Genomic DNA, 24,676 nt, shown 5'->3' with positions numbered 1-24,676 from the left:
TTTTCTTTCTGTTTATTTACGTCTTCCATAAGTGTCGCGACTCGGGTTTCAGTATTGACACATTTGGTAGTTAACGGTTCATATTGTTGTGTTAGATTATTTATTCTGTCATTTGGTACGGATTCCTCGATTCTCTCAAATATTTCTTCCTTATCGTATACAGGTTGTAAATTTAACTCTGAAAATTTCTGTACTATCACGCGATCTCTTTCCTCCTGTTCTCTATCCTGTTCCCTTTGTCTAATCTCTACTGCAATTAATCTATTATTGTGAGCATTCAAAATCGGTTGTACTTCTTCTCTAATTTCTTTCTTTAATTCATCTTTCATGTTTTTGAAACATGTCCCTATTCGTGAGACTAACCGTGTTTCCATTGTTTCCATCTCTGTTTTAATTGTTCCTATTTGTGATCCTACTGTTTTTCAGATCTTAACTGTGATCCCAATGAGTCTAACCCTGTTTCCATTGTTCCCATCTCAGCTCTAATTGTTCCTATTTGTGATCTCAGTGAGTCTAACCGTGTTTCCATTGTTCCCCTATCTGTTTTTAATTCAGATCGTAAAGTTCCCATCTGTGATCCCAAATGTAATATAGCACCCATCAACTGCTCCATATTAGCCGGTTCGAAATTCCTTTCGCCCCTAACATTTCCCGCAAAACTAACTTCCTTCTGCATAGCCATAAAGCTATCTGTGTTCGATACTATTTCAGAATCTTCTATCGTTAATCTCGTATTCTGTGAATTTTCTGATTGAGAAAAATTTTGAAATGGTTCCGGACTATTTTCCCGACTTATTAAATTGTTTTCCACTTCATTATTCATCATACTGCTCCCCTGTGTTGGCGAGTTCGCCATGTCAACAATTTCGTCGTTCTGACCATCCATCATTTTTGCCTTTTTCATCGATCGCGTAATCATTTACAAAACATACAAAACTCGTCACTGTACGAAAATTACACACAATGCCTCCTTATCTCCAACAATACCATTCACACGAAATGTTTCCCTCAAACACGATTAACGAACAATTGAAATAATTGCACTAAATTGTCAAACGCGTATACAAGACAACAAAATTAAATTCTGAAAAACATATACCATTAGAAGAATGACAATTACCAAATCTACACATGCAATATAGACTACAATTACTAAACTACAAATTACTACAACAATACTACTGTCTACTATTTTTACAATCAGAAGAATTCCAAGGGACGATCCGAAGCAGCGGTCGCCTCGTGCATGGGGGCTTAATTAAATAAGTTTGAAAATAATTTTTATTTTTGGTAGCTGTATGTCCGATTACGCTGTGTCTCGTAAACGGTTGGCCCTGACTAGTATTATTACGCAATCTGACTGCATAGAATAACAACAAAGAATGAAAGAAAATTTCCGTTACACAATTAATTAATTAAGTCCCCAGCAACTATAAAACCTGCGCAACCAAAGCACAAGTATAACTGTTCTGTGTGTGGAAGTATGACTCAACGTACACATCTGGCACGGTTCTTCTTCAATAAGACAAGAATTTCCAAATACCATTTATACTGACGTGATAAAAAAAATGAGAAATACTATAATTGCGCAAGAAAAACAGAATTACAAATACAAGAACACAAGCCAGATGCTTTGTTGACTGAACCTGTAATGACGCATTATTCAGGACATTGAAATAATGAGAAAAAAAAGAAAAGTAGTTTGTTACCTTCATTTATATTGATGAAAAGCACTCTAAACATTACAATATCTCCACACCGACTCGCTACTACCACATCTCAACAAGAACTGACTACTGCCACATCTCGACAAGCACTCTTCACTACGACATCTCAGCAAGCACTCACTACTACGAGTTCTCAACAAGCACTGCCCTCCGCTACTTCTCATTAATCACTGCCAGTGGAGGCGGCGAAACAAAACTCTCTGGCGCTGTGGCTCAGTGTAGCCACCTTTCAACGCATTGCATAAAGTGTGGAGAGACAAACTTTTCTGCTTTCGTAACTAAAGGGATGTCAAAAAAGTCTGAATGCCAAACAACAATATTGACATGAGATCCCTGTGAGACGAAATGCGCATGCCAACTCGTCCCGTCGCCCTCAGGCCTTCAGACTTTGCCTGACTACTCCTCTCCAGTGGTTCAGCACTCTTCAGAGGGCTCTCCAGTAATTTCAGACAACGTCAAGATGCTGTACAGTGAGCATGATTCTCAGCGGCGGTAATATAACACACGCTCCTGGAGAAAAGAAAACATCTGCCCAGTGCTAGAATTATGCTTTAATTGTACTGTTACTCTAGAAACTATAGTTCTACGTGTTCTCTAAAGTCATTACCAGTCGCACGGAAGAAGCAATGAATTATAGTCACGTAAAGGAACAAACTGATGTTATAAATATATGTTGCACAATGAAAGTTCCGAAAGACGTCATGGGACGCTGCAGTAAATAGATAGCACCTTTTAATTTCAACTGTATCAGTAGTAACAGCCTTTCAAAATCAAGTTTGTGACCTGGCAACTAATGGACGTTATTAGTTACCGTTTGATTCTTTTTATAGACGGTTCTATTTATTGCTTTCCATTGCTTTCCACATTATTTACAATCTGTCTCAAACCCACAAGGCTCGATCTTCAGGAACATAATGCAACTAGCAGTTTACAACACATCTTCAAGAATATAATCTTGTTTCCATACCTGTTGATTTATGGATGAGCTGCACTATGACGAGATGTTATTCTTAAGAATCTGCTGTTAGAAATGGATGTTTGGAAGCATTAATAAAATACAATAAATAATATTTATTTTAAGACACAAAAATGTTTGCAGCTAATGTCTCCAACTATTGCATCGCTACTGAAACACCAGATTATCATTAGTTCTACTTATGTTAGTGTAATGGATGAAATACAAGTCAGTTTTAGGGTTGTCTACATATATCACCAGCAAAGTGAGAAAACCAAAGTGTAAAGAGGAGTCAGGATAGAAATTTTTATTTCTGGTAACTATTCTTACTGTTTCTCGACGAAACATTTAAATTTTTAAACCTGAAAAACTTTGAAGTAAGCTGGTTAGTTGGAGAAATGTTATTCTATACTTTTTCATGATTCTGAACAATTTGCATCTAGCTTGAGAACAGTCCTGATGCGCAAAAATAATGTTTAGTTGCCATGTTCAAAGGAAGTTGTCCACGGTAACAGAAAAGTCATAGAACCATTTTATGACTCCTGTGGCACCTGAAATCAAGAAATAGTTGGAAAAAAGTAGGAAAATGCCAGTGTGTGCTGTGTTTTTGTATAAAAATTCTTTAAGTATTTTAACTAAAACAAGCGTTGAAACCTCCTGGCAGATTAAAACTGTGTGCCGGACCGAGACTCGAACTCAGACCTTTGTTTTTCTTAAACAAATGTTATTAACGTAGGCCTACCCAATCTTTATTCTTCACGTTTACATATTTATCTCTCAACGTACTCACCCTGACAATAAACACAGCTCTCCCAAGGGACATCAGTTTGTTGATACCGTTGCTGTAGATTGTTTGACTTTGTTCACGAAGCCACAACCTCACCTCTGCTTGCACCACTTTATCGCTATTGAAGTTACGTCCTCGACTGTATTCTTCAGGTTCTGGAAACAGATGAAAATCGGATGTAGCCAAGTGGTGATGTATAGAATACGGTGGATAACAGTGATCTCAAGCCGTCGGATTGTTGCAGATGTCGAAGCGATGTCGTGTGGTCTGGCATTGCTATGACGAAGGAGTATTCGAAACTCGATTACACTGCACTGTTTCTCATGTACTGGCATAGTTACATTACACACCGCCATGCTACAGGCTACAATTCGGAGCCCTGTAGCAGCAGAGGGCTGCAAAAATATGAAGACATTATGAATGAAGATGTAGAATGTTAATAACGTTTGTTTTAATTAACAAGCTTTAAGTGTTACAACAGAAAAATTCGGCCGCATTACATTTCAGCAAGCCCTCTTAAATATGGCCTCAGAGAGTACAAAAAAGTGTGGAAATTATACTCTGTAGGAATATCAAATCATTAAATCCTCGTTTAGCAGAATCTCTGACCGTTTGCTTAGTAATTTTCATAGGTGAAGCAAACGTCCATTCGATGATGAGATGAAAACAGACAGGATAAGTTCTCCTTGCATAAGGTCGGGGAAAGAAATAGACCTTATATTTTTCGAAGGAACTACCTCAGCATTCGATTTAATCGATTTACCGGATTCACGAGAAATGAAAATGGGGATGGCCAGCTGAGGTTTATAGAACCCTTTCTTCACAACCCCACCGGCGCACTATCGCGACGACTCAGACAGTTCAATAACATCCTTCCTACCCGTAGATTGTCAGGATTTAAAAGCAAAAATGCACTTGCATTTGCGTCGTCCGAAATCAGTCTTTGTACTTAACAAAAGTCTCTTGCTTTTCCCACATCTTGAGGTAACAATCGGAAAACAAATATCAGAGGCAGGACGTATGCCAACCAGTGGCCACAGTTGTATTTTGTTCCAGCCCGAGATAAGCTCTATTGTAGCAGGTCCAAACCAATGTCCAACGAACTGAGAACTGTAAGCACACAACACATTTGCAGTGAATGATAAAGATAGTGATTTTTTTTCTCATTTCACAAATGGCGACAACGCGTAGACACTGGTTAAAGCAAATCCTCGGCTAACCACCAAGGAAAAGCAAGCCCGCACTGTGTGGAGATGTGTAGTCCTGTGATGCAAGGCGCTGGTCGCTTGCCAACGTTGCGCTCATCGCCGCCATTGCGCCTGCATTGCCCTTATAAAAGCTGGCAGTTTCAGCCACTGAGCACTGTCTTGTCCACTCAGACGCCGCCAACATGTTGAAGGTACGTCAGTGGCTGCTGGGCCTCGAATGAGCTGCAAGAGCTGTGTTGAAGAGTTCTACATTTTCTCGGTTCTCGCTTTCAGTAGTACTGTAATGTCAGCAATACTATGCCAAATTCCTGAATGATCAAGTGGCATGTAGGAGACTATTCGTTTACTTGTGTAAAGGTCTGGAACAGAAAAATTCTTACACTAGAGAAATAATGTATTAAAATAGTTTTGTAACAAGTACCAATCAATTTTGCTCATAACCTTCAGTGCCGGAAAGGGTATGCATTGATCGTTTTGATTTGTAGGGCGGATAGTAGAGATAGCTAAGATTTATCAGAGCCGATTTCTGTACCTCAGAGTTTCGAATCCGTTACTGTGAGGGAGCTATTTATTTTATTATTTATATTTTTGTGCCATCGATTTCTTAGTTCTCGTCTATCAGTAATCTGAAGACGTTTCGTTTTCATTGTGTTTCAGGAATACACTGAAAGTCAATCTCAATATATAGCATCATTCACTGTAGGGTAGGGTTTTATAAATTTTATATATTTTGAATGCTTCTCATTTCCGGTTTCAGAACCAGGTTGGATCTCAGAGCAAAATGAACAGTCTAAAGTAATAGTGACACATAAAAGTAAACTATATTATTTTACAGGAAATATTTTGCATATCATTACAACTGAAGTAGCTAACTAATACTGGATAATTTGTCATGGATAAAAATGGCCATATATTGTGATATAGTGTAGAACAAAAACTCACAGTGATACAAGATATCTTCTTGGAAGCTGGCAATACAGGCTAGCTAGTCTTGCTGTACAGCTGCTCGTGGGATGTTGCTCGTAAAGCAGACAGGACCGAACACTATCATGCTTACATGAATTTCTGCATAAGAGTTTTATGCTTAGAACGTTCTTCTCACTCATTCAAAGGGTGACATCACTGGCTTTACCGCCCAAATTAGTGTATTCATGTTACAAATCTGCAGGTGTACATTATTCATTTTCCACTGACCTGACAACAAGACGTCTAACTTTCAAATACTTTGATCGTTTTATGTGAATCATAGATACACTGTGTTGAGCATAAACAGAGGGCATAAAAGAAGTCATCGCTGTTTTAAGCATAGATAAAATATTTGAGAGAGTTTCCTCACACATACAAATAGCAGAGTTCTGAGCAATTTTGTAATAAGACTATTGGGTACAATATGTGTTAACAATGTTATGATCTTTTCTTGGAATGGAGTAAAATGTGCCTTTACCGACACAGTATCCACTGTACCTCCACACTCTGCTGACATTAGACACTGTTAATACATTGGTCAATTTCTGTCAATTGTCACATATTGCATGCATTCTTGTTTGGGACGTACTCTAGGATCCTCATCGTTCTTCCTGCTTACAGCTTGTTCTGGTGCTGGCTTTGGCCGCCTGCTGCGTGAGCGCCGCCCCCAAGGCCGGCCTGGCCCCCCTGGCCTACTCCGCCCCCCTGATGGCCGCCGCCCCCGTGGCCTACGCCGCCCCCGCGCCGGCCGTCGTGACGGTGCACAGCTCGCAGTACATTGCGCAGAATTTCAACGGACTCGCCGTGGCCGCCGCCGCCCCCGTCGTCGCCGCCGCCCCTGCAGTCGCTGCCGCGTACCACGCCGCGCCAGCCGTTTATTTCAGATAAACAATTACCTGCAACCACTTTATAATGATAAATAAAGTCATTTTAACTGAAAGCGTCGTATTTATGTTACTGCTTTTGTAAATATTCGTTCATCCTACTTTCTGTACACACTCTAGAACAAATATGATTGTTTCACAGGTTATTAAAAGTATCACCTGTTGGATGAAATCACTACTATTCTATAATGCTTTGTACATTCCTCTGTGTAGGTGGCGCACCAGTCTGATTTGCTAATCAGAAGTGGTAATTAACGATAGAGAGGGTTACCAAAAGTTGTTCTTCTTCGGCAACAGTTTCAAAGAGTACAAAAAAAGGTTCAAATGGCTCTGAGCACTATGCGACTTAAGTTCTGAGGCCATCAGTCGCCTAGAACTTAGAACTAATTAAACCTAACTAATCTAAGGACATCAAAGAGTACACGAAAGAGTCACCCGCTAATCAAAACCAATTACAAAATGATTTAGATAAAATACATGTACCGTGCGAAAAACGGCAATAGACGCTAAATAATGAAAAGTGTGAAGTCACTGACATGAGTAATAAAGGAAATCCACTAAATTTCCTTTACATAATAAATCACACAAATGTAATGACTGTAATTGAACTAAATGCTTAGCGATTCCAAACACAAACTGGAACGATCACATGGAAACCAAACTAAAGACTGCTCTTTATTGGCACAACACTTAGAAAATGCAACAAGTCTACTGAAGAGACTGCTCACAGCGCGCTCGTCCATCCTCCTCTGGAGTGCTGTTGTGCAGTGTGGGATCCGCATCAGATGAGACGCAGAGGACACAGAAAAAGTTCAAAGAAGGGCAGCTCGTTTTGGATTATCGCGAAATAGGGGAGGGAGTGCCACGGACATGATACCTGAATTGGTATGGCATTCGTTAAAACAAAGGCGTTTTTCTTTGCGTCAGGATCTTCTTTTAAAAATTTCAATGACCAACTTTCTCCTCAGATTGCGATAATATTCTGTTGGCGTCCACCTTCATAGGGAGAAACGATCATCATTAGAAAATAAGGGAAATGAGAGCTCACATAGTGTTATTTAATTGCTCTATAATCCGTGCGCCGTTCAAGAATGTAACGTTAGAGAATTTGCTTGAAGGTGGTTCGATGAAACCTCTGTCAGGTAATTAATTCTGAACTACACAGTTGTCAGGTAGACGTAGACTTAGATGAAAGAGAAACATTATAGTGCTACTCAAAGTAAGCTCAACGAACAAAAATTTTTCAGTCCTTAAAGGAGAACATTTGTCGCTTTTGAGCACTGTTGATAGTAAAGAGCCAGTGTTAATCGCGTGACAATCCACCGCTGGCACAAGCCATAGCAGGCAGCGTGTGGTGCCAGACAGTGGTATGGAATCAGCGCAGTAAGAAGGGTTGACGTAGAGACATGACAGATGGATGATAGGAGCTACCTTCTTTGAATGTAACCACGACCACGTCATGAGTGAAGTTGTCCTGTCCGTAGGTGTGTCAACAAGAACTGTCCAAACGAAAGGCAAAAAATTTTGTTAACTCCGACCAGCTTCGGGAAAAATAGCTGTCCTTTGAGCCTGCACAGCCACCAGAGATGTGGTCACTTGATTTGTTGGGGTCGCCAGTGCAGATGTGAATTACTCCCTGGAGGAGCCACCTGTATCACGCCGACTGTTCCTACATTTTAGCTCACATCTATATGTAGTGGGAATCCTAAAAAGTCTCTTAGAAAATAAATAAAGAGGGGTAAATCATTACGTTAAGGCTTGAAAAGAACTTTTCAACGTCGCTCAGAAGTTGCAGCCGTAACTGTTTTACTGTTGTTGCTATTGTTGTTGTTGTTGTTGTAGTGAGTCTTCTACGTTAATCTATCCCGTCTAAGCCTCTTCATGTCTGCATAGCTATTGCAACCTACCGCCTTCTGAACCAACTTACTGTAGAAAAACTTCATCATCAAACTATTCTTGGACGCCTCGGGATGTGTCTCATAAATATATCCGTTCCTTTAGTCAAGTTTTGACACATATTTCTCTTATACATAACTCCATTCAGTATCTCTTTGTTACTAAGCCGACTAACCTTCTAGTACTCTCTTCTCATGTGTACCTATTTACGGTTTTCTAATATTATGCATTAAACGAAAACAATATACTATCCTAACAATAGGATGCGCGTCGTTCAACAGATGTTATATCAAGGAAAAAATGCTTCGTTAACTGTGGGTGTGGCTATGGAGAAATAATATTTGTAGTTGAATAATATTTCAAGTGCATCGTTTAATCAACAGACATTAAATTGAGTAAACGTGATACGACGAAAACGGAAGATGCAGCTTCTCCTCAGGAGACATACAATGACATAGTCTACTGTAGCTCAAATTTTAAATACTGAAGTGGAAAAACAAGCTTTGAACTTTTGTATTTGTAAAATTCAACTATTCAGAGGCAATGTATAGGGAACTAACGTTCATCTTGCATCTCCGGAATGATAGAATTTCGTGGAAGTGTACGATTAAAGTTACTGGATATGTAGCGGTTGGAAAATTAAGTTTTCTCATCAACAGTTCCTTACTAATGTTTGGATTTGTGCGTATAATGTTCTCGTATTTTAATGACATCAGGCATAGCGCTTCTTTGTAGTAGTGACGTTGGTTATGAGATTGCATACTTCATACATGTTCTGATTTGCATATGACATACCTGTCCCACAAAGATTTGACGAAAATAATTAAATTTGAAAGAATAAATAACGAATTCTGCAAAGACAGGACAACTTTACCAGTAAGTCCTTTATTTGTAGGCACGAATAGTTTCGGAGCATGTTAGCTACATTATCAGGATCAGTCTGTACCAACTAAAGGACAAACACTCACGTAAGGTAGCAAGAAAAGATAATTAAAATGAAAATTTAAATACGGAATGAACATACCCACAAAATTAATTCATGGTCAGATCTAAAAAAGGGAATGGTATTACCCAGTATTCACAGGCAGTAAATTTTCGTTAAGTACTGGACGTCAAAAATAAAGTGACATGGAATGCTCCTGTGATACCTATAAGGGAGGAAACTAATAAAAAGAAATCCTAATAATAACCTATCAGATACCTAAAAAGTGATAAATACTAGTCGCCCGGAGTAAGAGAATCTGGTGAGCTAACGGGATTCCTATATGCCAAATGATGATCAAATAATGCAAAAATTGAGCAACTTACGCTCCCACACTTGCCTAAAATTGATTGAAACAGTTATTCAGTGTAAAAGAACAGTTAATTTCCCAAAAATATCCGCCTTAAAGCTATTTTGAAACTTAGCACGCGAAAGACATGAAGTAAATAACGGGAATGAATATTATCTCTTACTTAAAAAGCTCAGTCGATAGACAGCAAAGCACAGCGAGGGCAGATAGCAGGAACTTATCTACAGCAACCCGCGCACGGAATTGCGTAGTAAGCGGAACGCAGTTGCAGCAGCAACAGCTAGCGACGTGGACAGAGCAGTCATGCGCGGTGCGCATGCGCATGTGCGGATAGCTAGACAAGAGCAATGATAGCTGAACTGATAAGAAGTCTAGATAATTTCTTACAACACGTCTTTTCCCTTTTTTTAAGAAAATAAAAAAGTAAATTCGTAAAATCTGTTATCAGTTCTAAGGTTGCAAAAGGTAGCCGAGGGAAAAGCATCGCGTTAATTGTTGAAGAAGTTGGCAACTACTTAAAGGTTATAAAACATGACTTGTAACGATATCTAAAGAACTAATATATGCTAGGATGTAGATTAACGAGATGCCCTGTACATGAATCGTGCTTAATTTAAATTTAAGTAAAAAGCATGAAGCATCACTAACAAGACAAAGTATTCGAAAGTAGCACCAAAGCGAAACTGGAATAAACCGATCGAGTCAAGGTCATAGAGGGAATTGGATGAAAGTGAGTAACAAATTTTTGTCCTTGAAGTTCCGAATCAACACAACAGGATGATACAACGTAATAAAACATAATGAAACGAGAAAAGGCAGGACGCAACTCACAGTGAGCATAAGCAATCACTGAACGCTGAGGCAGTCGTAACTGCCCAATAAACCGCGGTGTCTGAGCTCAACTTCACCAGTGGAGGTACGTTCAGAGAACTTTTTCAGAGAACGCACAATTTCCACATCCTCAAGAATATACTGCCCTTATTTGCCCTGTGTAGGACCTGAATATAGCTGGAAAATGATAGTTACAGCCTGTGTTCTAACAGCTGCGAACTTAAGGCCAATTCGAATTTCTTAGCTTTAGACGTTCTTTAAATTGTACATCAAAACTGCTACCCGTCTCACCGATACATCTCATTGCGCAGTCATCACATGAGGTGCAATATACCGTAGTCATTTTAAATTTATCGGTAATAATCTGTTGTTTATGCCTAAAAATCTGAACCACACTTTTGTGAATGAAGTAAGATGGTTGAATCTTTCTTGAGTGCAATTGTCTACCAATTTCTTCAGAAATTCTATCGAATTCTTAAACGTGCTTTTAGTCCTTTGTCCTTACACGAGACATAAAATCTTCTCGGATATTATCACTATATAAATGCGATTTATGAATGAGGAACCAGCTACGTAATGCTAATCACTTGCATATCCAAGCATGTTGTACACTTCATCCCATGTTGACCTTTCTTGCATAATGTTTCCATGACGTTGCTGGTTTGGTGCTCAGCGTTGTAGATACTTTAAAAAGAGATAATAAAAAAGAAGAATACACCGTGTTTTTTTCTCGACGAGTGTCAAAAGCATCCTGATTTGAAAGTTAATTTATATGCCGATATTGCAGTATCCCTGGAACACAGAACTATCTCTATTGCCTACTAAACATTAACTCAATTTGGAATACAAGCACTACATCGATATGAGTTGGATGCCTACTGTGATGTTGAAGAATTTAATATGCGACACAGTGTCGCAGGAGACACGTGACCAATAACTAAACTTGAGAGTAGTTATTACGTCAATGCTAAATGAGTCGCTAGAAATGAACGGACCACTTGTCGTTCACAATTTTTTTTGTATTGACGCGTTTCCGGCGCAGTCTACCTTCAGAACTTCTGCGAAGCCAGAAACCAAGTCTTAAGGGCAAGTATCATTTTGGAAAAGTCATCTACATCTACACACATACTCCGAAAGTCACCAAACGGTGTTTGGTCGAGGGCACCATTTACTGCTACTATTCATTTCCTATCCTGTTCCACTCGGAGATAGAGCGAGGGAAGAACGACTGTCTGTATACATATGTATGAGCACTAATTTCTTGTATCTAATCTTCGTGGTCTTTACGCAAGATGTACGTTGGCGGCCGTGTATTTTCATAATTTTTTATATATTAATAAGAAGGTCTTGTAAACCACTCTCCAAACGTATTTCATCTCAGAAATTCATGTCATACAAAACCAATAGTGCTTATTACAACACAATTACTGCAGTACTAAGGCTGTGTTTTTTAGACTGTTTTTGTTCTTCCTCGCAATACCGGTTGACTTATTTGAGATGACGTCTTCCACTGCTAAAAGCCTCAAAAATCTTATTTTATACGTTAGACACAAGTAGGTGGATCGGAAAACTTAATAACAGATTCATTGTAAACCTAAATTACTTATAAACCTAGTGATCATTATTTCTACAAGAATTAATATGAGAGGTCGGTTACTGCTTGACGAGCGAGCCGATAATTCCGCGTCACATTCAACTGAAATTGTCTCGTGTTAGAATACATTGACAGATTTCCGGCTTAGAGTACACGAAAATATGGTGTATTGTTAAGATTTCGTTCACGTGATGTGTTTACCTAGCTTTAAGAACAAAAAGTTTTCCATCATGTCGAAAATTCACTAAAGTCATTAAAAAAATGTTCAAATGTGTGTGAAATCTTATGGGACTTAACTGCTAAGGTCATCAGTCCCTACGCTTACACACTACTTAAACTAAATTATCCTAAGGACAAACACACACACCCATGCCCGAGGGAGGACTCGAACCTCCGCCGGGACCAGCCGCACAGTCCATGACTGCAGCGCTTTAAACCGCTCGGCTAATCCCGCGCAGCAAAAGTCATCAAAAAACGGATTTTCATGAATTGGCCTTATAACACCTTAATTATTTTTTGCCACAAATAAAACTAAAATGAAAACACTGTGCAATTCTTACAGAACACAATGATTTGGGTTCTATATCCTGGTTGGTTCCTGTAATACTCACTAGGATGTAATAAAGTGCTCACCATCTGACACTTAGGGGATTCGTTCTTTGAATTCTATACAAACGACAAATTTCTTCTAATCATGTCTCCCACAATACACCGATGGAGATGGAAAGTGTTGCCCTATGTATAATGTGAGAGACTCGTTATGTTACTGAAAGTGGCGATTGGCAGATCATACGTGAGTATTTTACAAAAAATGAATGAAACGTAAGATTAGGCACGTGGTCCGTGTGGAAAGTGACAAGTCCGGTCCGTGCTTCTGTCGCACTGTCAGTCCCAAAGTAATTTTGAACTGACTATAGTGCCCATAACGTTTTCCGTCAAGGCACTGATATTGTGTTAGTGGGTCAACGGTCGCTGCCGCTTGCAATGCAGGTGCGGTCCCAGTGCACCCTTTCAGCATGCTAAACAAAATTCACCAACATTGGATCGTACGTAGCCGAGCCTAGGTCCCTGGCACCACTCACGTATGATCTGTCAATCACCACTTTCAATAACACAACGAGTCTCTCACATTATACATAGTGCAAGAATTTCCATCTCCATCGGTGTTTTGTAGATGACATGATTAGAAGAAATTTGTCGTTTGTATAGAATTCAAAGAAGGAATCCCCTAAGTGTCAGATGGTGAGCACTTTATTACATCCTAGTGAGTATTACAGGAACCAACCAGGGTATATCCCACCCAAAACGTTCATACCCTGCTGCTATTGGTACGCTTGAGTCAACAGTCTTGGCTTCTCACTTTAAAGGCAAAAAGGCAACAAATACGTAGGGGGAGGGAGTATGGGGCTACGTTCACACTGCCGCGCTGCATAAAGTGCAGCTAGATAAAAGTTTGCTCTCGTCCTAACTAGATGGGTGACACAAAGTCTGACTGCATGCCAGACCTGGCCCGGCTGTCAGACGGCTGTTGAGTACTGCTCTGCAACAGTTCGGCGCTCTGCAGGCATCGCTCGGAAATCTTCAGGGCCTGCAAAACTGTTGTACAGTGTGTGATTCTCAGATCCACTAATGTAACACGCATTCCTGGAGCAAGGAAGACAACTGCTCAGTGCTAGAATTACGCTTTAACTGTACTGCCCTCTAGAATCATAACCAGTCGCATAGAAGGAGCATTGAATTTTAAGCAAACAAAGGAACAAACTGACGTTACATATATAAAAATTAAAATAAACATAATTTCCTAAAATCTGTATTGGAGGAAAGGGCGCGCTGAAAGCAGAGATTTTTTTTCCTTCTGCAAAAACTTCAAGAACGCCAACTCCCACTCTCCACTGCTCGAAAAACATGCAAAATACCAACAAAACCCCTACACAAAAAGTACATTAAATTTCCTACAAAAGTCGGGTATAACGTTCTGTTGTCACATAAGAGGGTCGGAAGCAAAGCGAAAACTAGGAGAAATGCCTTCTGTGTCCTACAGCTAAGCGACCCCTCCGACCTGTCTATGTCTCATCGGCGCTATACTTCGGTGTATTAAACTTAAAACTGGTTGTTTTGAAAAAATTAATAGGAAGTAATGATTGACGAAAACATTAAAAAGTATATTTATAGGGCAATAGCTCAAAATGGCTCTGAGCACTATGGGACTTAACATCTGAGGTCATTAGTCCCCTAGAACTTAGAACTACTTAAACCTAACTAACCTAAGGACATCACACACATCCATGCCCGAGGCAGGATTCGAATCTGCGACCGTAGCGGTCGCACTGATCCAGACTACAGAACTCGAACGGCTCGGCCACTCCGGCCGGCAAGATGATAGCGACCAGAGAGCTAAATATGGAATCGGCTTGTAGTAATGTGCATGTGTCATGAAATTAATGAATATCGAGCCCAGGACTCGCTCATCACTTCGAGTACGTTCGCCAATTAGAAAAGAAATATGGAATATTGTGATATAATATTCAAACAAAAGTCAGATAAGTCGTATAGTGACATTAGAAGCACTGCAAGTAGGGTTTACAGGACATTGCCAAGTATAAGGAAGAGGCTCACACTGCGAGACACAGCCCCTACTGGAGGTATGGTGGGCCTATTTAACAGGTCACAGTCCATGTCCCAAACATTTGCATTCATTGGGATGTGGTAACACACAAATCTACGAATGTGCAGAGGAAGATATAGCTGATCATGTTAAGAGACTGCAGACAATTAGGTTGCGGTCTGCAGACAATTATTGTAAGTAACCAAAACTTGTGCACTACAGTCGATATGACGGAACATCGAATATCTAAAAGGCAACCGAATAATTTTCAGTCTATAATATCAATTGGACGCTCTGAGTATCAAAATAACGTCAACAAATCACAAAAAGCTTATATAAGAAAAAAGAAAGCTAATATAAGAGAAAAGAAAGAATTATATGACCACCCATCCAGTTATGCGTAGACTTTAGAATTGCTGAGGCATGCTCGTATCATTGTGGGTGATGTAGAATAGTGCAGCAACAATAGATTCAGTAGGAGGTATAGCTGTATTCAGTCGGCAAACCTCGTGTTATTCTGAGGATAACAGCAAAAATCAAGTAATATAAACTGGATGTTACTCACTCGTAAATTGAATTAACCTCTTTTATTTTATGTTTTTCTTTTAATGGATTCTTACTTTTTTAGTGTTTTGTTTTATTTCTGTAATAATATGACCAATGGTTGCTTTTGAGATAACGTATTAATATTTACATAATATAAAACATTGAACATTGCCATAATTATTGAATATGTATGACGTAATTAGAGTTTCCAGATAATAGGTCTAAAATTCGTGGCAATAAATTATACTGAAATCTTACTAGTGTAATATCCATCTGTACTGATGTTATGTGTGCAGTTTACTTAATTCTCTCCGTTTAGCTGTTGATAGCCCAGGCAATGTCTCTTGGACCGCGTAAAGTCCACGTGAAGAGTACTCGGCAATGTAAGGTCCAAGCAAAGCGTCAGGGGCTGTTTATGGTCCAGGCTGAGCAGTGAGATGTTGCTGTTATTCAACTGAAAATATTGAATTGAATGATAAATATTATGATGGAGAAAAATTGATTACTAAAGATGCAAAAGTCCCCAAAATATTGCAAGAATTGATACCTTCTAATGTTCTCGCAGAAGAACAAAGATATCACTACCGTTCAGCGCATCCACCACCGATACCATTCATCAGAATAGCAAACCTGATTAGTGCCTTTTGTAGGAAATTATGTCCACATTAATTTTTTATGAGTGGTCACCTTCGGAAAACACATACATGGTGGCGCACGATAAGTCATCCGATTCAATTTTGATCCTGCAAGTGTACTATTAGGGCAATAGCTTTCAAATTGAGCACTCAATTTCGTGCCCTTCATGAAAATTACGCCAAATGTCGTTGCGAGTTCATCGCTTCCGTTGTGAGCCCGCCATTTCAGTTTGCCGCGATGACGAGCAAATGATGGTTGACCGTCGCACAGAAGACGAAGATTGTGTTACTGTTCGAGGCAACGAACAGCGTCACACAGAGAAGGTTCCGTGTTCATTTCGGTACACGGTGGGCTCCCAGTCCACAGACAATACGCAGATTACATCAAAAATTTAGTGGTACTAGATCTGGTTTGGAGTGTAAGCGGCCACATGCATGTACTGTATGTACGAGCCGCCACATGCACGTACTGTATGTGCGAAGCATTGAAGCAGTTCGAGTGACTTTGACTCGTAGTCCGAGTAAATGAAGAAGAAGAGCCAGTGCCAAGTTGGGAATTTCATGACTATCTGTACACAGAAATATTCAATCCGACCTTCGCCTGTATCCATACAAGATGATTGTGGCACATAAGCTTATTGCGAGAGATAAGAAGCAGAGAGCGCAGTTTGCAAGGTGGGCAGTCGGAAAGACCAGGAGGCAGCGCTACACAACACATGGTTTTCTGACGAAGCTTATGTTTTACGTGAATGGTGATGTGAACAAACAGAACGTTCGATCCTGGTATATGAACCTCCGCGAATAATCCACACGGAAGACACCTACGGAGAGAAAGTGTGCGTGTGGGTCGCGATGTCAAGCCATGGAATCATCGGTCCGTTCTTCTTCGATGCTACACTATTTACACATGCGGTAAAACCAGTTCTTTCGTCAACTCATCGCCTAACGTCTTCCATTGCAGACACAATGTTTCATGCAGGATGTAGCACGCCCCCATACTGCCAACGTTGTACTTGATTTCCTACACGAAAGACTTGGCCTTAGGGTATTGTCAAACAGATTTCCAGAACGTTATACAGGAGGGGGAATGTGGACGCCCCACAGCCCGGACATTAATCCATGTGACTTCTTCTTTTCCGGGTTTCTTAAAGAGAAGGTGCATCACAGAAAACCCGAAAATGCAGTGCAACTTAGGGCCATCATTGTGTAGTTGTGCCGCGCCATTCCAAAAGGTTTGTGTCGGAGAGTAGTCACAAATGCGACTTGAAGAAATTGTAAATCAAAACGGCAGTCATATTGAACATGTGATTCATTAGGTTGTATTTTCAAGCTGTATTCTTTACTTCTACATCAATAAATTACAAATCTTGTCAGCAACAAATGTGTTATTCATGAAGCAAATCAGGTACCTTATCGTGCCCCACCCTCGAGTTTTCGAGATAAAAGCGAAAAACTGAAAAATGGTGAAAATATTAATGTTTTTTGCATTGTCTATTGCGTAGCCAACCCCCAACATGGCAGTAAACATGTAATTCAGATTCAGCTCCCAAAAAAAGATATATAACGGCTGTCATAAAAGATTCCGCAGTTACCATTTGACTGGCCCGAAAGTAAGAAAACAAGAGTTGAAAGAGAAGTCAAGGTAGATATTGTTCATCTCAGAAAACTGTTTTCATCGTTCCTAGATGAAGAATTTAGCATTTAAAACATGGCAGGCGTTGAAGGAGGCTAGTTAATTTTGTAAATACCATTCTCTACCTTTTTTATGATATTAAAAAGTATCCCACTTGCTTGAGAATCCGTCCTGGTGTTCAAAAATATAACGGTTGATTCACGTTTTGAGAGAAGGTTCCGCAAAGCAATAGATAAGCCATAGAAACATTCAATGGCTTTTGCACCTAAAGACAAAAAGTAAATGGAGAGAATAATCAAAGGAACAGAAAAGTAAATATGACATTGAGAGGTAATAATAGACAGAGAACACAAAAATGTGTGGAACTGATATACTGTACAAATATTAATAACCAAATCCTCGTCTCGCAGACCCTATGATTATTAACACAAAAATTTTCGTAGGGGAAGCAAACTTAAGATTAAAGCATTTGACTATGAGATGAATAGAGACAGAACACAAGTTCTCCTTGCACAATCCACCGTCCTAGTGCGACGACATCCCTTCCAATAGTAGATTAAAATGGTTAAAAAGAATACATGCAGTTGCATTTGCATTGTCTGGAATCAGCCTATGTACATCCAGATTTGAGTACTTCTTTCTTACGTTTATCTTTGTGAAGACATATTCTAACACAGCACTGTCAAAATATAAAGCACAGACCACAGTTGTATATTATTCCAGCCTGAGAGCTGGTCTAATGTAGCAGTTCACAAAACTCTAATCTCTAATAAACTGAGAGCTGAAAACTCACCAAATGCTCCCAGGCAATGACAAACATAGCGATTAGTTGCTCGTTTCTGGGATGGAAGCAACGCATAACCATTGGTTAACGCTGGTCCTCGGCTAGTCGCTCGAGGAGAAGCACACCTGCACTGAGTGGAGATGCGTAGCCCTGTGATGTAAGGCGCTGATCGCTTGCCAACGTTGCGTCCACCGCTGCCACCGCGCCTGCAGTCCGCCTATAAAAGCGGGCCGCCCTAGCCACTGAACACTGTCTTGTCCACTCAGACGTCGCCAACATGTTCAAGGTACGTATGATGCTGCTTGGCAACCAATGAGCTGCAACAACTGTTTGAAAAAGGACAGTAACGCCAGCAACACTGTGAGAAATCTCTGGGCGAATCAAGTGACAAACTGGAGACCATTTGTTTACAAGTGGAAAGGTTCAGAACAGACCAATTCTTAGACTAGAGACAAAAATTTTAAAGCAATTCTGTAACAAATTCCGATCAATTTTGCTTATAACCTTCCGAGCAGGAAAGGCTATGGGTTAACCCTTTCGATCTTCCACCTCTCCAGCGCGGGTAGAAGAAATAGTGCCAGATATGTCAGTGCCAATTTCTTTAGCTCAGAGTTTCGAGTCTTTTTCTGCGTGTGAGCTATTTATTTTGTTACTTACACTTTTCTGACTTACGGATTTTTAGTGCTAATCTATTCACAACTGGAAGACTTTTCGGTTTCACTTTACTTCAGGAATGTACCAAAGGCTAACCTCAAGATATGGTATCATTTAATGTGGCCTAACGTACATGCAATTTTGTAAATTTTATTCTCATTGTATGCTTATAATTTTAGGTTTCAGAGGTAAGGTTTCATCATAGTGCAAAATGGTCTAAAGTTAATGGTGTCACACGAAAGTATACTCCATTTAAATACGTATTTTAACGGACATACTTTGTATATCATCTAATCGCAGGAGGTAACTCACACTGGATAATTTGTCTTGGACAACAATTTCCATATCTTGTGCAATTTAATACAGAATAAAAAGCCACAGTGATGCTACACGTCTTTTTCGAAGACGGCATTACAGGCTACTTCCATTTGCTGTGGAAATGGTTGTGGGATGCTCCTGGTACTCCAGACCACAAGAAACACTGTCATGTTTCTATGTCTTGCTACATAAGACTTTTGTGCCTAGAATGTCCTTACCGATCATTCAGCAGAATGGGGCTTTGCTTCACTGGATTTACTACTCCAATTAATCTCGTGAAATTTCTGTTATCAATTTACAAATCTAAATTTTTCCACTGGACATCGAACTTTCAACCACATTCCTCGTTTTATTCTAACCATAGACAATGTGTCGATGACAATGAGGCAGTGTAAAAGAAGTTATCATCTGCGATAATTAAAGGTAAGGTATTTAAGAAAGACCCCTGATATATAACTATAGCAAAGCCTAGAGCAATTTTATAATAAGACTGATGGGTACAACACGTGTTAACAAAGTTACATTTTCTTAGAATGGAGTGTAATGTGCTTTTAGCGACACAATATCCACTTTACCTTCACACTCTGCTGACATTAGATAGTGTTAATACATAATCAATTTATTTCAGTTATCACGTATTGTGTGCATTCTTGCTTGAGATGCTCTCTAGGACCCTTGTTGTTTCTCCTGCTTACAGCTTGCTCTGATGCTGGCTTTGGCCGCCTGCTGCGTGAGCGCCGCCCCCAAGGCCGGCCTCGCCCCCCTGGCCTATTCCGCCCCCCTGGTGGCCGCCGGCCCCGTGGCCTACGCCGCCCACGCGCCGGCCGTCGTGACGGCGCACAGCTCGCAGTACATCGCCCAGAACTTCAACGGACTCGCCGTGGCCGCCGCCGCCCCCGTCGTCGCCGCCGTCCCTGCCGTCGCTGCCGCGTACCACGCAGCTCCCGCCGTTTATTTCAGATAAACACTTACCTGCAACCTCTTCATAAGGATAAATAAAGTCATTTTAATGGCAAGAGTCTTGTTCATGTTATTGCTTTTCTAAATCTCCATTCATCCTACTTTCTGTACATTCTCTAGAACAAGTATCATTACTTCACAAGTTACTAAAAGTATGCCTGTTGAATGACATCATTATTATGCTACAACGATTTGTACATTTCTCTGTGTAGGTGGTAGACCAGACTGATTTGCTATTCTGAAATGGTAATTACTGACAGGGAGGCTTGGCAGAATTTGTTGTTCTCGGGCAACAGTTTCAAAGAGAACAGGAATGAATCATCCGACAATCAAAACCAATTACAAAATGATTTAGATAAAATACATGTATGGTGCGAAAAGTGACAATAGACTCTAAATGATAAAAAGAGTGAAGTCCTTGATATATGGAACAAAAGAAAACCACTGAATTTCCTTTACATGATAAATCACACAAATGTAATGACTGTCATTTATCTAAATGCTTAGCGATCATAATTAGGAGTAACTTAAACTGGAACGATCACACAGACAGTGTTGAATGGAAAGCAAACCAGAGACTGCCATTTGTAGGCACAACACTTAGAAAATGCAACAAGCCTACTGAAGAGACTGCTTATACCACGCTTGTCGCCCTATTCTGGAGTACTGTTATACATTGTGGGATCTGCACCAGATGAGGCTGACGGAGGACATTGAAATAGTTCAAAGAAGGGCAGTTCGTATTGTATTATCGCGAAACAGAGGAGGGATTGCCACGGGCATGATCCGTGATTTGGGATGGCAGTCATTAAAACAAAGGCATCTTTCGTTGCGGCAGGACCTTCTATTAAAAATTTCAACAGCCAACTTTCTCCTCCAGTTGCGATAATATTCTGGTGGCGCCCACCTACATAGGGAAAGATGATCATCATGAGAAAATACGGGAAATCACAGCTCATACAGAACGATTTGAGTGGTCTTTTTCCCGCACGCCTTTCAAATGTGGAACGTTCGAAAAATTGTTTTAAGGTGGTTCGTTGAAACCTCTTCCAGGCGATTAATTGTGAATTGTAGAGTTATCATGTAGATGTAGACGTAGATGGAAGAGAAACATTATAATGCTACTTAAAGAAATCTCAACGGACAAAACATTTTGCAATCCTTAAAACAGGACACATGCGCTTTGGAGCACTGTAGATAGTATAGAGTTAGTATTAATCATGTGACAATTCACAGCTGATGTAAGCCATAGCAGACAGTGTGTCGTTGACAGTCAGTGGTATAGTATCAGTACAGTAAGACCATGAATGAAGTTGTCATGTTCGTAGCTGTGTCAACAAGGACTGTCCAAACGAAAGGCAAAAAATTTCTTAACTGCCGCCCACCTGGGGAGAAATAACTGTACTTCGAGTCTGCACAGCCACCAGAGGTGTCGTCACTTGATTTGTTGGGGTCGCCAGTGCAGCTGCGAATCGCTCCTTGGGGGAGACACTTGTATAGTGCCATTCGTACGTCTTTGCTCACACCTATACGTAGTGATAATCATGAAAAGTCTCTCAGAAAATAAATAAAGAAGGTTAAGTCATCACGTTAAAATAAATCATTACGTTTAGCGTTCTTAAAAAACTCTCCAACGTCGCTCAGTAGAAATAGCAGTAACTGTTTTATTGTTATTGTTCTTGCTGTTGTTGTCGTGGTGAGGCTCGTTTGATGCAGCTTTCGACATTGCTCTATCCTGTGTAAGCCTCTTCATGTCTGCGAAGCTACTCCACCGTGGCTCCTCCTGAACAAACTTACAGCAGTCGAACTTTGGTTGCCCTCTACAATTTTTACCCATTGCACTTACCTCCATCATCAAACTATTACTTGATGTTTCAGGACATGTCTTATAAATCGATCCATTTTTTTAGTCAAGTACTGCCACAGCATTCTCATCTCCATTATTCTGTTCAGTACCTCTTTATTTGCAAGCCAACTACTCTTCTTTTCTGAACTATTTACAGTTTTCCAAATGTTGTGTCCCTTAAATGAAAACAACATACTACATGACCAGCTGTAAGCATGTCATTACACATATTAAACCTATGTATGTCAGTCAAACATGCTTGCCAGTTCATGTGGCTACAATTGAATCATATTTATAGCTACATAATATTTGAACCAGATCGTTTAATCTACAGACACTATGAGACATAAACGTGACAGGAGAAAAACGGATGATTCATAGTAACCTTAGGATATAATGGATTGCAATTCTAATTTTAAAGGCTGAAGTAGGAAAAAACATGTTTTGAATTTCTGTATCTGTAAAACTGACCTATTCAGGGCCAGTATATGGAATTACCGTTCATCTTCCACCTCCGAAACGACAGAATTTAGTGGAAACTTAGAGTAAAGTTACTAGAAATGTAGTGGGTTAAAACATTAAGTTTTCTCAGCAGCAGTCCCTTAAAAATGTTTGGATTTTCATGTATACTTTTCTAGCATTCTAATTACGTCAGGAATTTCGCTTTTTCTGCAGTAGGGACGTTGCTTACGTTCTTACATACTTCGTATATGTTCTCATTTGCATAAGACATATCTCTTCCATAAAGGATTGACGAAAATATTTAGATTCGAAAGAATAAATAATGAATTCTGCACAGAAAAGACCACTTCAGCGGCATGTCCTTTATATATAGGCATGACCGGTTTCGCAGCATGTTAACTGCATCATCGGATTCAGTCCGTACAAACTGATTGACAAAAACCCATGTAAGGTAACAAGAAAACATAACTAAAACGAAAATTTGTGTACGGGATGAACATATCCACAAAATCAAGTCATGAACAAATCTAAAAAAGAGAATTGTATAACCCAGTATTCACAGCCAGCAAATTTTCGTTAAGTAGTGGACGTAAAAAATGAACTAACATGGAATGCTCCCGTGATACCTATAAAGAAGGAAACTAATAAAAAGAAATCCTAATAATAATCTATCACATACCTAGAAACTAATTAACACCACTCACCCGGAGTGACACTATCTGGTGATCTAACGGGGTTCATATATGTCAAATGATGATCAAATAATGAAAAGATTGAGCAACTAACGCTCCAACACTTGTCTAGCATGGATTAAAACAGTTATTCAGTGTAAAAGAGTAGTTAATTCCCTAAAAATATCTTTCCTAAAGCTATTTTAAAGCTTAGCATGCGAAAGACAAGAAGTAAATAACGGGAATGAATATTATTTCTTACTTAAACAGCTCAATGGGCAGAAACCAAGACATAGCGGGGGCAGATAGCAGAAGGCTGAACATATCTGCAGCAATGCGCTCACCGAATCGTGTAGCAAGCAGAATGCAGTTGCAGCAGCACGAGCTAGCGACATGGACAGAACAGTCATGCGCCGTGCGCATGCGCATCTGCGAATAACTAGACAAGAGAAATGATAGGTGAACTGATAAGAAGTCTAGATAATTCCTTAGAACGTGTCTTTTCCGTTTTTTAAGAAAATAAAAAAAAGTAAATTCGTAAAAACTGTTATTAGTGCCAATGTTGCAAAATATAGCCCAAGGAAAAGCATCGCGTTAATTGCTGCAGAAGATAGCAATTACTTAATGGTTATAGAACATGATATGTAACGATATGCAAAGAACTAATATATGCTAGGGTGTAGATTAACGTGGTTCCCTGAACAAGAAACGAGCTTAATTTAATTTTAAGTAAAAAGCATGAAGCATCACTAACAAGACAAAGTATTCCAAAATAGCGCCAAAGCGAAGCTGGAATAAACCGACTGAGTCAAGGTCATAGAGGCTGTTGGATGAAAGTGAATAACAAATTTTTGCCCTTAAAGTACCGAATCACCACATTAGGATGATACAACGTAATAAAACATAATACTACAAGAAAAGGCAGGACGCAACTCACCATTGGCATAAGCAGTCACTGAACGCTGATGCAGTCTAAATTGCCCAATAAACCACGATGTCTGAGCTCAACATACCCATTGAAGGTACGTTCAGGGAACTTTTTCAGAGAACGCATAATCTCCATATCCTCAAGAATATACTGCTCTTATTTGACCTCTGTAGGACCTGAATATGGAAAAGGGTAGTTGCAGTTTGTGTACTAACAGGTGCAAACTTAAGGGCAATTCGAATTTCTCAGATCTACGTGCTCTTTAAATCGTAAGTCAAAATTGCTACCCGAAGTTGGAATTTTTCGTCTTTGTGCCTCTCCAGTGGAATCGTTGGTTGTGTAGGATCTCCTTGCCAGAGATGCTTGTGGTGCGAATGTGGACCGCGAGGCGCCTTGGCTCGGGTATCGAAGGAGTCTTGACTTGGCAGCGGCACAAGGAAGGTGGCGACGGCGCCCTATGCTGGGAGCAGTCCATGTATGTGCCGGGAAACCAC

General features: G+C 39.9%; 1 protein-coding gene across 1 annotated transcript in view; it reads left to right on the top strand.

Annotated features, from left to right (window-relative positions):
• The window catches only part of LOC124606196 (cuticle protein 16.5-like), an 81,747-nt gene that overhangs the window by 44,543 nt on the left and 12,528 nt on the right, over window positions 1–24,676 (top strand). Inside the window, exons 3-4 of the mRNA XM_047138164.1 lie at window positions 6,265–6,468; window positions 20,013–20,216. Of these exons, the coding sequence (XP_046994120.1) occupies window positions 6,265–6,468; window positions 20,013–20,216 (408 nt within the window). The remainder of the gene's footprint in view (window positions 1–6,264; window positions 6,469–20,012; window positions 20,217–24,676) is intronic.

Source organism: Schistocerca americana, chromosome 3 (assembly GCF_021461395.2).
Source record: "Schistocerca americana isolate TAMUIC-IGC-003095 chromosome 3, iqSchAmer2.1, whole genome shotgun sequence".
Lineage (NCBI taxonomy): Eukaryota > Metazoa > Arthropoda > Insecta > Orthoptera > Acrididae > Schistocerca > Schistocerca americana.
Note: the sequence above shows the minus strand (reverse complement) of the source record. Positions and strands in the feature narration are given on the sequence as shown.